Genomic DNA, 15,955 nt, shown 5'->3' with positions numbered 1-15,955 from the left:
ATACTATAGTATAATACTATACTATAATAGAATTTAGAGAAAACCTTTTTGGTTTAGTATAGTATTATAGTATAGCATAGTATATACTATAATTATTTACTAGTATGATATGGTATTATACTATATTATTATATTATAGTACAGTATAGTATAATATAGTGTAATGTAATATTATATTGTAGTATAATATTATACTAGTATTATATACTATATAGTATTATGCTAGTATATATACTATATATATATATATTTTTTTTTTTTGAGACTCTGTTGCCTGGGCTGGAGTGCAGTGGCACAATCTTGGCTCACTGCACTGCAACCTCTGCCTCCCAGGTTCACGCAATTCTCCTGCCTCAGCCTCCTGAGTAGCTGGGATTACAGGCACGTGCCACCATGCCCGGCTAATTTTTTGTAATTTTAGTTGAGATGGGATTTCACCATGTTGGTCAGGCTGGTCTCGAACTCCTGACCTTGTGATCCACCCGCCTCAGTCTCCCAAAGTGCTGGGATTACAGGTGTGAGCCACTGCGCCTGGCCAGATACTATATTATACTAGTATATTATTACTAGTAGTATTATATACTAGTATATAGTATAGTATATACTTTTATACTAGTATATGCTATAATACTAGTATTTTTACAGTATATATTAAGCTATACTATAATACTATACTAAACCAAAAAGATTTTATCTGAATACCACACTGTAGTCTATAGTATAGTATATTAGTATCTGCCTTACAGTAGGGCAGAGAGAACATAGACCCCTGCCAGTGAGAGCTAGAGTTCATCGAGCTTTGAAATAATGGAGTATTTTCACTTATGAACTGATGTGCTCATCCTGGATAATGCTAGCACTAATCCATCTGGCTTAAGTTTTACATAGATGTGAATTAGGTACCTTTATATGTTGACATTAAATATATGTACATCATACTATAGACATTAAATGCAATCTCTGTACATCTGATGCCTTCATTATGTACACACAAATTGGGCAACTCTAAAATGTTGATCCTGGTAAGACGTGCTGTCTGTCCTTAACTTGAAGCAGGTTGCTCTTGAGACTGCTACTGATAAAGCCCTAAGGTGGGAACTGGAATTCTATGCAAACTGAACTGAGAAAATCTTAGAAAAGCATTCCGAACATGCTGCACCCTTCTTCTCTAAAGCACAAGTTTTCCACAGTCGATGCTTTGGTGGAATATAGAGGAGAAATTAGGTTGAGCCTTCCAAGCAAGTTTCCATCTAGCACAGTAAACTCATTTTCTTCTTGTATCTTTATCCCTTCCTTTGCTCTGGTCTGGAGCTAGCTCCTCAGTCTCAGCTCCTGCTCTACTCTCACCAGGTAGCAGCCTCTAAGAGTGCACCAGGAAAAGTAGCCACCTCTGCGGGTGTTTATGGGAACCAGTTGATAATTATCCCCAACAGATTTCGATCATAGAACCATAGCTCAGGTTTCCCAAAGCTCCTACACAGCTTGGTCTCAAATGCTGAAAGACAAATGTATTCTTTCTGGTATTTTACCCTGTGTGACTACAAGACTGAAATATCATATAAAAATTAGGTCCCCTACCATCTCATCTACCGGTAGAATATGGCACTATGACAGCTTGTGAAAAAATCTTCACCAACTAGTCATACAACTGTATCTGGTAAACACACGTGTCTGAAAAGGGAATTAATCCAAATGGCTCCTTCCCTCGTGTAGCCAAGAATGCATTTTTTGATGAGAAATGCGACAAACTTAGAGGGACATGCAAGAAAAATTGTGGGAAAAATGAAGAACTTACTTCTCTCTGCCAGAAGTCTCTGAAATGCTGTCGGATCATCCAGCCATGTGGGAACATTACAGATTAATGCAGAAGATTTAGGTTTCCAGAGAAGCCTACATAACCTAGCTTCATTTTACTCTTGCCTCTACTGTAAGCAGACACTTTAATAAAAATAAATGACTGTCTTTGCTCAGTTTGTCAAGTGTTTCATTTAGAGAGGAGAACAACACTGCCTGACCTTGATGCTCCCTCCATCCTGGTTTGTTTTTCTATCATTCTGGGGTAAAGAAATTGTCCCAAAGCCATATGATGTTTTCCTTAAAAGAGGACTAGAAGAGACTAGAAATCAACAAATCTCTAGCCTGTACTCAGTCAGTTGGCCCTTACTAACCTATTGAGATGAAAGAAGTAAACAAAATAAAAGAAAAAAAAGGGAGAAAGTGAGGTAGAAAGAAGATGAATAGGTAACGAGCACACTTTTTAAAAATTTTTACCATCGTGCCATATGCCCACATAAATGAGCATACATTTACATGAATAGCTACATGAACGAGAAATTGATGGATGGGCAGTCCGTTTATCAAGGACTTTTGTGTGTCACACACTCACCTGTCTAAATTAATCATCATGACTCCATGTCTTTAATTGGGACTGGTTAAATATTTCCTGTAGACTTGTTCTCTCCACGTAAATCTGAGATAAAATTTGCTGACAGGCAGTGGGGTCGCAAACACCTCTATGATTCTCAGTAACTCCAGTGATTTAGATCTTCTTCCCCAAATCACTGCCTACTATTTTCCTAGGAACTGGCTGACAATTTACCTTCTGATTCCAAGCCTCAAAATTACTGTTATGGTGGGAATGTGTTCTTCCAAAATTAATGCTGAAGCCTAACTCCCACTGTGGTGATTAAGAGGTGAGGCCTTCGAGGAGGTGATTAAGCCTGAAGGGCCCTGCCCTCATGAATGGAATTAGCACCCTTATAAAAGAGGTTGAAAGAAGCTGCCTTGCTCCTTACACCATGGGAGGACACAGAGTTTGTCTCTTCAGCCATGTGAAGGCTGAGCAACAAGATGCTATCTTGGAAGCAGAAACTGGGTCCTCAGGATATAACGAATCTTTTAGGTGGTCTTCCAGCCCCTAAAACTAAGTAATAAATTTCTATTGTTTACAAATCACCCGGTATAAGAGATCTTATTATAGCAGCATGAATGGACTGAGACAATTATTCAGTTTAAGTAAGAATTTCCTGTCATGTTTCCAATGCTTAAGAGTTAGTTTTGGTTTCCTGCTGGCTCAGAAATCTTGCCTTACCTCCCCTTTAATTTTTCAAAGTCAATAGATTTAATTCTATTATAATCAATTATAATCAATAACCCTTTTATGAAAAGGATGTTTTAGTTACACTTTCTATTTTGAGATAATTGTAGATTCCTATATAGTTCCAAAAAAATAAGAATAATACAGAGAGATACCCAGATCTTTTACTCTATTTTCCTCAATAGTAACATCTTTGTAAAACCATAGTGCAGTATCACAACCAGGATATTGACACTGATGCATAACATTTCCATTATCAGGAGGGCTTCTCATGTTACCCTTTCAGAGTCACTCTGTCTTCCCTCACACCTCCACCTCCTTCTTAACCCTTGTATAAGTGATTTGTTCTCCATTTCTACAATTTTATCCTTTTAGGAATATCATATAAACGGAATGTATTATCCTTATTAGATTGGCTTTTTTCAGTCAGCATCACTTTCTGAGGATTCATCCAGGTTGCTGCATGTGTCAATAGCTCTTTCCTTCTCATTGCTGGGCAGTATTCCAGCATATGGATGAACCACAGTTTGTTTAATCACTCCCCCATCGAAGGGCATCTCTCTCTCTCTCTCTCTCTCTCTCTCTCCCTCTCTCTCTCTTTCTCCCCCTCTCTCCCTCTCTCTTCCCCCACTTCAGCACTTCCTCTTCTCCTCTTTCCCTCTCCTTCTCTTTTGCATAGGGAAATCTAATTGTTCAAGCATCATTTGTTGAGAAGACTGTTCTTCCTCCATTACATTACCTTTGCTTCTTTGATAGACAGCAGTTGCTTTGGTCTTTTCTGAGCTATCCATTCTGTTGTATTGATCTCTTTGATCTATTTATTTATTGCTTCACCACTCCCACACTGCCTTCATCATTGCAGTTTTATAGTGAGTCTTGATATAAGGTAGTGTAAGTTCAGTGTATTAATCCATTTTCACACTGCTATAAAGAAATATCTGAGATGGGGTAATTTATAGAGAAAAAGAAGTTTAATGGACTCAGGGTTCCACATAGCTGGGGAGGCCTCACGATTGTGGCAGAAGGCAAAGGAGGAGCAAGGTATGTCTTACATGGTGACAGGCAAGACAGTGTGTGCAGGGGAACTGCCCTTCATAAAACCATCAGATCTTGTGAGACGTACTCATTATCATGAGAACAGCACAGAAAAAAAACCCACCCTAATGATTCAATTACCTTCCACCAGGTCCCTCCCATGACTCGTAGGGATTATGAGGGCAACAATCCAAGATGAGATTTGGGTAGGGACACAACCAAACCGTATCATCCACCAACCTACCAACCTTGTTCTTTTCAGTATTGTACTGACGATCCTAGGTCTTTTGAATTGGTTTGGAAATATCGACAACATATCTTGCTAAAAGTTTGATTGGGATTATATTTAATCTATAGATCAAGTTGTAAATAATTGATATCTTAACGTTAAATTCTCCAATATATGAACACAGAATATTTCTCTTGTTAAAATAATTAAATGAGAGGCCATGAGACTGAGGGAGTTTCAACATGCTCGGTTTCTACATAAACAAACTAAAACCCAACTTAGTTAGAATAGTAAAAGAAAACTTTAACCAATCAGAAACCACCAACTAACCTCTAACAAGGGACTGTCAACTGGAATGATTCGTATAAGGCTTTTACTCCACTTTAACCAATTAAATGTTTTATTTGCTGTTTTTCTATTTTGACCCTATAAAAGCCTTTTTTTCCCTCATGCCTCTTTGCCTGAGCCCCAGAAGACTTGTGACTGGGAGCCTGCCCTATTCTTAAATTGATACCTGCTCAAAAGAAAACTTTAAGATTTTTGTGTGCCTAAGTTTATTTTTTAACAGTTCTATTGTCAGAAGAGGGACCCAAGGAAGCCCTGATGGTGGTTCCTGGGACAATGAGTAACCAGATGGAGTTACCAGCTGAGCCCATTTACTCACTGCTTTCTCTCTGTGTCTGGATCCAACAGAAACTCGACTGGGTTCAACAGAAGGTCTTAAGAAGGTAGGGTTTGGGGAAGACAAAGAATCATGAGTTCATTCTTATCCAAGTAGTCTGGAACCTCTCCATCTGGGACTCTAGCTACGTTCATGTATAAAAATTATGAACCCGGAACCTGTGTTTTTCTAAATAAATGTGTAAACTTTCCTAACGACAACTTAGAATTACAGTGATCACAGTGAAGAAATTTTAACCTAAACAGTTATTCATCTTTAAGCTACATTGAAAGAGAAGTGATCTTAAATGCCTCAGAAAAAAATGACATATTTTTTATTTGGCATGCGGAGGCTTCTAAAAGACTAAGCAAATCAAAACTTGCCTTTCTTAAAGACTCTTTGCAAAAGGCAAATTAAGAGCTTTTTAATCAGTGATGATAAAAAATTGTACATTGACTCACTCAACTCTGAATACGCCTTCTTTTCCTCCTTTCTCTCTTCTTCCTCTGCCTAATTACTCTGATTCCACCAACCTCTTCACTCAGCTGCCTTTCTACTCTGAAGATGAGAAGAAAGGAAAATGCCTTCTAAAGTTAGGTCCTCAGATCAACTGTATCTGCCTTCTTTAATTACCTTTATGTCTTGGTCAAAATCCGAACTGACAGAAATCGTGAAAGACTTCTCCAACTCAAAGGAAAACCTCCAGGAATTTGCTGAGGAATTCAGAATCCTCATTTAAGCATATAATCCATGACTTCCTGATCTTTGTCAATTTATCCACATGATACTGGGACCTGGTCCAGCCTGCAAATGGAGGCGATGGCTGAATGGAACTAACCGAGCATGATATTAAGGATCTTATGTCTCAGACAGCTGCAAGGGACAAACAAAAAAGAGGCAGGGGAAAAGGAAGCATTCTTTAATCTTATAAGTAAATCTCATCTTTACCTGGGCCTATGTCCCTGCACTGTGACCGCCAAGAGACTTTTTTTTTTTTATCTCTGTTACCAGGCTGGAGTATAGTGGCACGATCTAAGCTCACTGCAACCTCCTCCTCCGGGATTCAATGATTCTTCTGCCTCAGCCTCCCGAGTAGCTGGGACTACAGGGGCATACCACCACATCTGGCTGATTTTTAATTTTTTTAGTGGAGATGGGGATTCACCATATTGGGCAGGCTGGTCTTGAACTTCTGACCTTGTGATCCGCCCACCTCGGCCACCCAAAACGCTGGGGTTACAAGCATGAGTCACCATGCCCGACTCACAAGAACTTCTTAGCTACCCCCATCCCTCAAGTGAGACAGGAAGGTCAGATGGGGCTGGAGTAGGGAAACGTCTTCCCCTCCAGGTGGGATACGGCTCTAGCAAAATCGTTTTTCCTGCAGAGGAGGAGGCTTTTGTTATGGGGAATCCTCTGGACATGTTTCACAGTATCACTCTTCACGTCTTTCAGAGCAACCAGGGCTTCCATTCTGGCTCTTCACCATGATAACCTTGGGGGCTTCCTGGGTTTAAAACCCAGGAAAGCAAGGGTTGAGAAGGGAGAGCTTTGACCACGGTCTCTAGTAGTTTTTCACTCTCCTAAATGTCCACGTTCAGCCTCCAGCAAGTTGTCAAAGTTACCGTAGGTGTCCCTGCTAGTTTACGGTCTCAGAGCTTCCATTCCAGGTTAGCTCATCTCGGCTGTGACTCCAGATTTCCAGGTGATGGGTTTGCCCTGAGACCTCAGTTGCCTAATGGGTTCAAGAAAAGTCATTGATTTCTCCTTTTATTTGGCTTTCTTTTCTTTTCTTTTTTTTAAGAATTAAAGTAGTGACTTTCAGTCTTTTTACTTGTGGTTACCGAAACCAGAACTCTGAAATACTCAGCAAATAAAGCTTTTATTTTTTCTCCTCAGAAGATATAGGATTTCTTTTGAAGTTTGGTTATTCAGTCCCTGTATATGAATTTCTTCTTCTTCTTTTTTTTTTTTTTTTTTTTGAAGAGCTACTGAATATTTATTATCATCAGAATTTTTAAATTTTCTTCAGAATCCTGGTCACATAGATGACCTTGAATATTAGCTGACTTTTTTCCCTTGAGGCTCAACATCAAAAATTACTAAAGCCTAACATGTGGCAGGCTAGGAGGGTCCCATGGCTCCCGCATGTTTGTGCTTGCTGTGTGTCTGCTGTGGGGAGAGTATCCGACTGCCTCCACCTGCTGCGTCTACGTAACCTGCGGCAGGATTCCCATGGCTACCACTCTTGCCCTGACTGCTTCCAGTCAGTGAATGAGCACATTGTGGACTACAGCTGGGCCATGTCTGCTGGTGTAGGACAGTCTTGCACTGGGGTTCCCCACTGGCAATGCTGAAATTTTCTGCACTGCAGTCTGAGGCTCCCCTGACTCCAAACCTTTTCACAGGTGTTAACTGACATCATGTTCTGAAGACTTTCCCTACTCAATCTTGCTCCCTCTCCCCTTCATCTTTTCATTTTGAATTTTTGTTTTATTTTTTTTCAGAGACAGGGTTTTGCTCTATTGCCTACACTGGAGTGCAGTAGTGCCATCACAGCTTACTGCAACCTCGAACTTCTGGGTTCAAGAGACCCTCCTGCCTCAGCCTCCCAAATAGCTGGGACTACAGGGACACACCACCATCCCTGGCTAATTTTCTTGTTGTGTAGAGATGGGGTCTCTCTATGCTGTCCATGATGGACTCAAACCCCTGAGCTCAAATGATCCTCCTCCCTCGCTCAGCCTCCCAGAGTGCTGGGATTTACGGGTATGAGGCACTGCACCTGGCCCCCCTTTATTTTTCACAGGCATTTCCCAGTACATTTATTTCCTTTCTAATTCCTGTTGATATATGCTTCATGGAGCACCCAAACTGGCACAGTTTGTGATTTCTGATCTTCTATTCTATTCTGTTACCCTGTAAGGAGACCTGGTTTTCTATCACATTCTCCCCTAAGTGAGAACTCTGGGGAAGACACACTGACTGCTAGATTTTGCTTAGGATGTGCAAGCAATGCATGTCTGTCAGCTTTTGCCTAATCTGTGTTCTAGAATGAGGAGAGCTTATTCAAGAATGTCAGCTTCCAAGATTGGATATTTTTGCTTTCTCTAAAACGTTTTATTTTATTTTAAGAAAATTTTATTTTTTCTTAAAATAAAATTATCTGGTGTTTTCCCTAAGGGTAAATGCCAGGAGCGTATGCTCTGTATGTTTTGCCTGGGGTGGGGTTGGGGTTAAATCCAGGGAGCATATACCCTGGGTTGAGGGCAGGGCATACGCTGTCTGGAAGGTTAAAGAGGAAGGTTATGTTTTATTTGGAGCCATTGTTAGAAACACAGCATTCCTATAAATCATCTCCTTTTAACCTCTCTTCTCACTCTTATCCTCCTTTTCACCCAAGCCCTAAGTCAGCCTGATGCCCTGTGGTTACACATCCCACCCTTGGACAGTGCCCACCATCAAGTATTTCTTGTTGTCACTTGTCATCCTCATCCTACATGTTTTCTATCACAGAAATGTGCTGGGACCCTCACGCATTTATGGCCTCCCCACGCTCCATGCCATTCTTCTCCTTGACATTGTATGTTTCTTTGAATGTTTACTTCAGAGAGGTCTTGGGGGTGATGGACTTCAATTCCATTACCCACACCACCGTTTCAACAAGAATCTCCTGACTGAAACTTACTGAAACGGAAGAGAAAGTCCTCTCACCAGAATCGAGGAATGTCAAGGCTGGAAGGTATCTTAGAAATCATCTAATCCAATTCTTGCTTCAGAAACGATTCAGGGAAGCAAGTGAAGTGACTTGGACTTGACCTATGCTAATCCTGAGTGTTCACCACGGAACGCTGCCTTTTGATAAGCCTCAGTAATCAGGAGCAGGTACAGCCTCTGCCCATAAATACACCTGCCCCGCTCCTGCCTGGGGTGATTCCCTCCGACTTCCGTCTGCTTCTTGCCAGCAGCCCCAGCATTATGCAGAGACTTGTGCTGCTGTTAGCCATTTCTCTTCTATTCTATCAAGATCTTCCAGGTAAAAAGAGACTCTCAGCTGGAAATGTATACAGTTGCTGGGGATGATAGGTGGAGAAGAAAAACATTTGATTTAGAAAACAAATCCTGAAGGATGGAGTAACCTTATTCAATCCCAGCCCTTTTCTCTTTGTTTTCATTGGGTCCATTAGTAAAATGCAGTACGTGGCAGTCCTTGTATGCACCTTACAGCCACGAGGCTTACTAGCTCAAGGAGGGAAAAAGAAACGTAGGGATCAGGAGTCCTAGATGTCATTGGCCCCCTGGCCACACACAGTAACAATTCCTCATGGAATCCTCAGCGATGAGGACTCACTAGCCATGCTTGTTCCATTGCAGGTCAGCGGTAATTATTCATTGTTGATTTTGTAGAATAAGATGCCTTCCCCCATCCTCCTCCTTCTGAACAGCTTTACTCTGCACAGAAAGCACACCTACTCATCCTCCTAAATTTTGCAACTTTTCATATGAAGTCAGATGATTAGGATTAAAGGGGATGCAGTGATTTTAGTAGGTGAGAATATAAATTACTGACCACACAAATAGCAGGTGCCTTCGAACTCTGCTAAGCAAATTTTTAAGTTGGACTGAGTGGTCAGAAATCTTCTGACTCCTACATTATTATATGTCCCTAGAAGCATATATTTCTTATCTATTTGGAATGGATATGAGAGAGCACATCAGCTAATTTTACAAGCTGAGCAACATTCTTTTTTTTTTTTTCTTTTGAGACAGAGTCTCAAAATGTAAAAGAAGCTGAGCAATATTCTCTATAGTAAAGTGAGAGAAAATAAGATTTTTATAGTTGCTTAATAAGACTAGCAGTGCTGGGACGAAACCAATTGTTTTGACTCATAGAAGGCATCGGATCTTCTCTTCCAAGCTGCTCAGTCGATTTTGTGGGGCTTTGACAGACACCCAGCACCCATCTTTTTCCCCTTCCAGGCTGTGCCTCTGCTGTGATTCAGATGGGTTAATGATTTTTTCAGAGGGTACCTGTTTAGGTTAACTCTTCCTTGTTCTTTCTCCCCGTGTCATTTCCCAAAGACACTTCTGTGAAATTCTGCTATGAGCATGTTCCAGATCTGCCAAAATATGGTAGCAATTTATCAAAGAACAGGTTTTCTTCAACCTGTGATCCCAAGACAAAGAACATCTTGGGATGGAAAGCCTGGGTCAGGGACCCCTCCAGATCCCCAAGAATGCACCACAGAGCTGGCTGCCATTACCTGCACTTGACTGCTAAGGACTGGGTCAGACTGGTCTCCGTAGTCGAATTCTGAGAAAGACCCTTAGCAGGAAGAGGATTTGGGAGGGAAGTGGCAGAAGTGGGTGAGATTGAATGACATGCGCTGCCCGCCCCCTCTCCTGCCACCCCTGCTTTGGGTAAGTTTGGCTGTCACACACTGTCAACCCGTCAGATACCCACAGGGACTGGGGATGGGGGCTGTAAACCAAAAATAAAATTCTAACCCTGCTTCCCAACCATCCAAAGGGTTTGGCCCTCAGCCAGGGCTCTTAAAATTTTATCTGGTTAATTTAATCTGGTTAAATTTAATCTGGTTCAGGCCATGAAAGGAAGTGGGGGTCGGACATGCCTCATGATACTTTCCAGCATGAACATCAGCACAGACTTTAAGTCTGATAAGAAACATTTTACAGCCTGTTCTCTCTGAAGCCTGCTAGCTAAAAGCTTCAACTGCATGATACAACTTTGGTCTCCACAAGACAACCTCTTGTTGCAACCCAAACGTTCCTGTCTATTGATCCCAGGTCTTTAGACAAACTCAATCATCAACCAGAAAATGTTTAAATTTACCTATAGCCTGGAAGGCCACCTGCCACACACTCCCACTGTACCACTGCAGCCCCCCTAACCGCCCCCCACTTTGAATTGTCCCACCTTTCTGGACCAAACCAATGTAAATCAGCCAGGTGTAGTGGCTCATGCCTGTAATCTCAGCATTTTGTGAGGCTGAGGTCTGCGGATCTCTTGTGGTCAGGAGTTCGAGACTGGCCTGGCCAACACGGTTAAACCCTGTCTCTACTAAAAATACAAAAATTAGCTGGGTATGGTGGTACATGTCTGTCATTCCAGCTACTTGGGAGGCTGAGGCAGGAGAATCGCTTGAATCTGAGAGGTGGAGGTTGCAGTGAGCTGAGATCATGCCATTGCACTCTACCCTGGACGACAGAGCGAGACTCTGTCTCAAAAAAAAAAAAAAAAAATTGTAAATCTTACATGTATTGGTTGATGTATTGTGTCTCCCTAAAATGTATAAAAGCAACCAAACTGTATCAAAACCACCTCGGACACATGTCCTCAGGACCTCCTGAGGTTGTGTCACAGGTGTGTTCTCAACCTTGACAAAATAAACTTTCTACACTAACTAAGATCTGAGACCTGCCTAAGATTTTCTGGATCTATAGAGCAGAGAAGGAAAATTGCTTATGCAAGAAAGAAACTAGTGTAGTGTAGTCTGCCCTGGAATGTATTTATTGCTTAGGATATATTTATTATTCAGCCTCAGTGTATGGACTGTATTCTCCCTTTCGCATTCTGTTTACTCAGACTATAAGACACACCAACTGGGTTTTTGTTCCAGCTTTGACACATAAGTTGCTGTGTGACCTCAGGTTAGTCACTTTCCTTCTCTGAGCCTTAATTCCCATCTCTGAATAGATGGTCTGTGAGGGCTTGCTTAAAACTCACAGTCTAACATTTTAAAGGTTGTGTTCTCTTCCTAGTCTATTCTTCTTCTACCCTAATGCTAAGCTTTGTTTTCTCTGAGCAAGCATGCTGTCCTCCTTTTCCTCCTATAACTACAGGTTGTAAAGTGGCCTGCCACAGATACGTCAGAAGGCACATATCTGCTACCCAACCTCCATACTCGCTCAACATGATACACGTTGCAGCCCACCGCACTCCTTTCTTCATTGCCTTGTACTGTGACCACAAGGGCTTGCTTTTGAATGAAGGTTACAGCAAAACAGTCTTTCCTCGTCACCCACTGTGGGACCACTCCAAATATAAACCCGTTCAATATCCCATCAAACACAAGAATTGGTCGAACTTCCTTTTAGTCCTCACCCACATCCTGGACAAAGAATCTTGACACCTAAGCATCAGAAATAGGAGGCTTCTCTTTACCAGAACAAGGGAAAGACATAAAACCCTGGTGCGAGGATTAGCAGCCCGTCTCAGTTCTCCTGCCTTGCTGCTTTGTGGAAAATGAACAGATGCAACAGGGGAGAAGGACTCAGGGCTCAAGTGAAATTAGGACCCTTGGTCCCTGACCTCTGCAAAGAGGTCCACCTGCAGCTCTGACTCTCCTCTCCCCAGGGTTCCTCTGACACCCTCCCTCGAGCCTGGCTCCTGCTGATTTTGCTAGAGAACCTCACGCAAAGCTCTCCCCAGCGAGGCTCTCTCCGTCCACCTTACACTGTCCTCCCTACCATCAGCCTTGCTTCTGGGTTTTCCTGATATCTCTGTGAGATCCTATCAGTGTGGCATGTGAGATAATGAGCTTTACAAAGCTGCTTCCAGCCTCAGAGAGCACACCCTGAGACTGAGAAACTAAATCCATGTCTCCTGAAAACTGCTCTGGGCCAAGGGCCAAACAATCCGGATTCTGCTCCTTTCCAGTTTCCTCCACTCTACTTGCATCCACTCTAGTTTCCTCCTGTCTAGTCTATGCAATCATTCCCTCACCAGGTTCTCACGGAAAACAGGCTATGTTCCAGGTACCAGTTACACAATGGTAAGCAACATAAATAAACATGGGCCTCATTGTCGGGAGGTCATAGTTCCATTGAGAATACCAAAGAATAAAATATACATACATATACACATATCTATATCTTTATCTATATCTATATCTAGGTATGTATGTATCTCTCTCTTTCCCTCTCTATATATGTATCTATCTATCTCTCTCTATATAGATACATAGATATATAGCTACAACTTGTGATAGGTGATGTAAAAGAATAACAAATACATAGGGAGAAAAATAGTTTTGGGGCATTTAAATACATGAATAGGACAGAGAAAGATTTGCCCAATATTGGGATCTTAAGGTTGAGACATAAAAGTTCAAAGAATCCATGTATGGGAAGAAAAACCTTCCAGCAGAGGGGACAGTGCACGTGAAGGTACTAGGATAGCAAAGAGTTAGCTCACACGGAACAGAAGGGAGGCTGGCGAGGGTATCATGGACAGAGTGAGGGCCACAGTGGAATAGCATGAGTTTGAAAAAGTGACCCAAGATCAGATCATGATTGCTTTGGAGACCCAGTAAGAGGCTTGGTGAGATTTAATCAAAAAACCATAGTAAACTGTTGTAGGGATTTTGAAAATAGGTGTGACATGGACTGATGTGTATTTTCAAATAAATTGGGAATCAGAGGGTCAAGTCGATTGTCTAGGAAAGTGGAGGAGGATGGAGGTGCAGGAAAACCTCCACCACCATGCACTAGCATTCTCTATCCCCCTCCAAAAACACCTTCTGCCAAAGCCTTGCCTTTTGGTGCCAGTGCGCAATTAATCACAGTGTCATATCCTGTTATCTAGTGAGAAGTGAATTTGAATTGGACAGAATATGTGGTTATGGGACTGCCCGCTGCCGGAAGAAATGTCGAAGCAAAGAATATGAAATTGGGAGATGTCCCAACTCCTATGCATGCTGTTTGAGAAAATGGGATGAGATCTTACTGAATCGTACAAAACCCTGAAACGCAGTAGTGCTGGTCCCTAGAGTCGCTGGAAGCAGGACCTCAGTAGCTTTCCTTCCTGTGGCCTTGCAGCAAGGGCATCCCCACTGCAACCACGGATTCGGTTATCAAACAAGGTTTGCTGAGCTTCCACTCAATGCAAAGCCAATATAGGAGATTGAAGAAGAATACAGCCTGGAAAGCCCCTCTGGTTGTGATAATGGAGAACAGTATTGGAGGTTAATCATGAGTTTCAACACTGCATAAGTTGAACCAAAAATATGTCTACCTAATCAGCTATAAACTGCAGAAAACATCATTTTATTCTGATAATGCTGGTTTTCTTTTCTGATCAAAAGTTTTGCTCAGAAGTTGTATATGTCTTTTGTTAATTAAAATGGAAAGTAAATCAATGTTAAGTGTGCCTTGTTTAGAATACACTGTATTTCAAAACACAGACCTCTGAGGAGAAAAACAAAAGAAGTGATGTGTGATGACAAGCTTGGGAACCCACTGGAACTTAAGGGATTGATCAAGTGGGTGTCTGTGGAGAGTCCCATGCAGCAGAGGGCAGCAGAGAGCAGCCCTGCGCTGAGCTGTGGATTCTTGATCCTGAAAACTGGTAAAGAAACGGGACTGATGAACATTTGGCCTGCCTGCCTTTCCTGTCCAAACCAAATTTTAAGGTAGTCAAAAGTTTCTCTCCTCAAAAGTAGTCCAGCTAATAAATGAGGAGTGTCACCATTTTGCAAACACATAGGGAGACAGGGATCTAGCCAAGGAATGTCAACAGCAATTAAAATAAGCCAGAAAGACAACCTGCTACCCTGTGCTTCCTAATAGAAGGACATAATGCCATGTATGAGCTGCTAGTCATAGTAAGCGGCATCATCCTCACCTTTTCAGGGTGGAAACTGAGGCTGGATTGTGCCCTTTCTGTCAAAACCATGTAATGGTCCTTCGCATAGCCATCCCTCGGCCTCAACATGTGGGTAGTCTTATTTCATCCCTTAATAAGACCCTCTCCTAGATCATCTCAAATAAAAATAAATTATTTCAAAGATGCCCTTTTGAAAATACTTCAGAAGGTGCAACTCAGGGGGAAACAACTCATTTTGTAAAATAGAACCCCAATACTATTATCATCCCTGGAAAAAAATCAACACTTGTTCCTTCATACAATTTAATAGTCAATCTGTATTCAAGTGACCCTGAGCATTTCAGAAGTGCCTTTTTAAGCATTGCTTTATTAGAATCTGGATCCGGGAAAGCCCACATACTGCCTCAGGTTGTTTACCTCCAAGGCCTCTTGCATAGATGGTGATGTGTGCTTCTATTCCATCTATAAAATATTGTGCTGAAAATTGAGTGTATGTCTGGTCAAGCCCCTAGATCTCATCACTACAATTACAGGAAAAGAAGAAACTACTGAGCCACCACCAAGGATGTCACATTCCAAATGCAACACACAGAACACGCTATGAGACAATGTGACATTTATTTTATTCTTATATTGTTTTAGACCCTTTTCATTATTCTCATATTTCATATTTTATAAAATACTTCTAACACATAATCTCCTTTGATCCTCACCATAAACTCTTGAATTAGGCATGGTAAGTGTCATCATCCTCCCCTTTTAGGCATTGTTACTAAGGTTCAGAGGGACTAGTGTTTTCCCAACATTGGCCAGGATATTACGCAAGACCAGGCCTAGACACCACATCTCAAGTGCAATTCAGAGGCAGCACAGCATGGCATGTACAAATACACAAAGCCTGGAATCCCAGCTCTACTGCTCAGCAGGTGACCTTGGGAAGGTGATTTATCTGACTTGTACCTTGATTTCCCCTCCTGCCACATAGCCATTTTGCCCAACAACACTTACAAACACAGACCCAACTGCTGACCCCCTGCTAAAATTATTTTTTGCCTCCTTTTAAAATTTAATTTGATGCCTTGCCAAGAGAGGCCATCTTGCACTTCCAAGTGTAAATATAGAGCAAAGCAAGGGACTTCTACAGACTTTAATTGGCGCCACCAGCCGTGGTGGCCAGAGAGACAATAACAAGCGGAAAGCAAAGCTATCTCATCGTCATTGATGACTTGCATCGTGGTCTTCTCTGAAGAGCCCTGGGTTTGGCTTGCCATCCTAGAGTTCTGTTGTTTTGCTTTCTAAAGCCTG

At 41.8% G+C, this 15,955-nt stretch overlaps 2 protein-coding genes across 2 annotated transcripts in view; both read left to right on the top strand.

The window, feature by feature from the left end:
- Positions 1–1,962, top strand: part of LOC108539832 (beta-defensin 106) — a 3,501-nt gene extending 1,539 nt beyond the window's left edge. Inside the window, exon 2 of the mRNA XM_017888769.1 lies at positions 1,714–1,962. Within this exon, the coding sequence (XP_017744258.1) occupies positions 1,714–1,862 (149 nt within the window). The 3' untranslated portion in view covers positions 1,863–1,962. The remainder of the gene's footprint in view (positions 1–1,713) is intronic.
- Positions 1,963–8,992: 7,030 nt separating this feature from the next.
- LOC108539829 (beta-defensin 104A) lies at positions 8,993–13,843 on the top strand. Its single transcript, XM_017888756.1, has 2 exons — positions 8,993–9,058; positions 13,631–13,843. The coding sequence occupies exons 1-2, from the start codon at positions 9,001–9,003 to the stop codon at positions 13,789–13,791; spliced, it is 219 nt and encodes a 72-aa protein (XP_017744245.1). The 5' UTR covers positions 8,993–9,000; the 3' UTR covers positions 13,792–13,843.
- The last annotated feature ends 2,112 nt before the right edge of the window (positions 13,844–15,955 follow it).

Source organism: Rhinopithecus bieti, unplaced genomic scaffold (assembly GCF_001698545.2).
Source record: "Rhinopithecus bieti isolate Rb0 unplaced genomic scaffold, ASM169854v2 scaffold_2113, whole genome shotgun sequence".
NCBI classification, from domain to species: Eukaryota; Metazoa; Chordata; class Mammalia; order Primates; family Cercopithecidae; genus Rhinopithecus; species Rhinopithecus bieti.
Note: the sequence above shows the minus strand (reverse complement) of the source record. Positions and strands in the feature narration are given on the sequence as shown.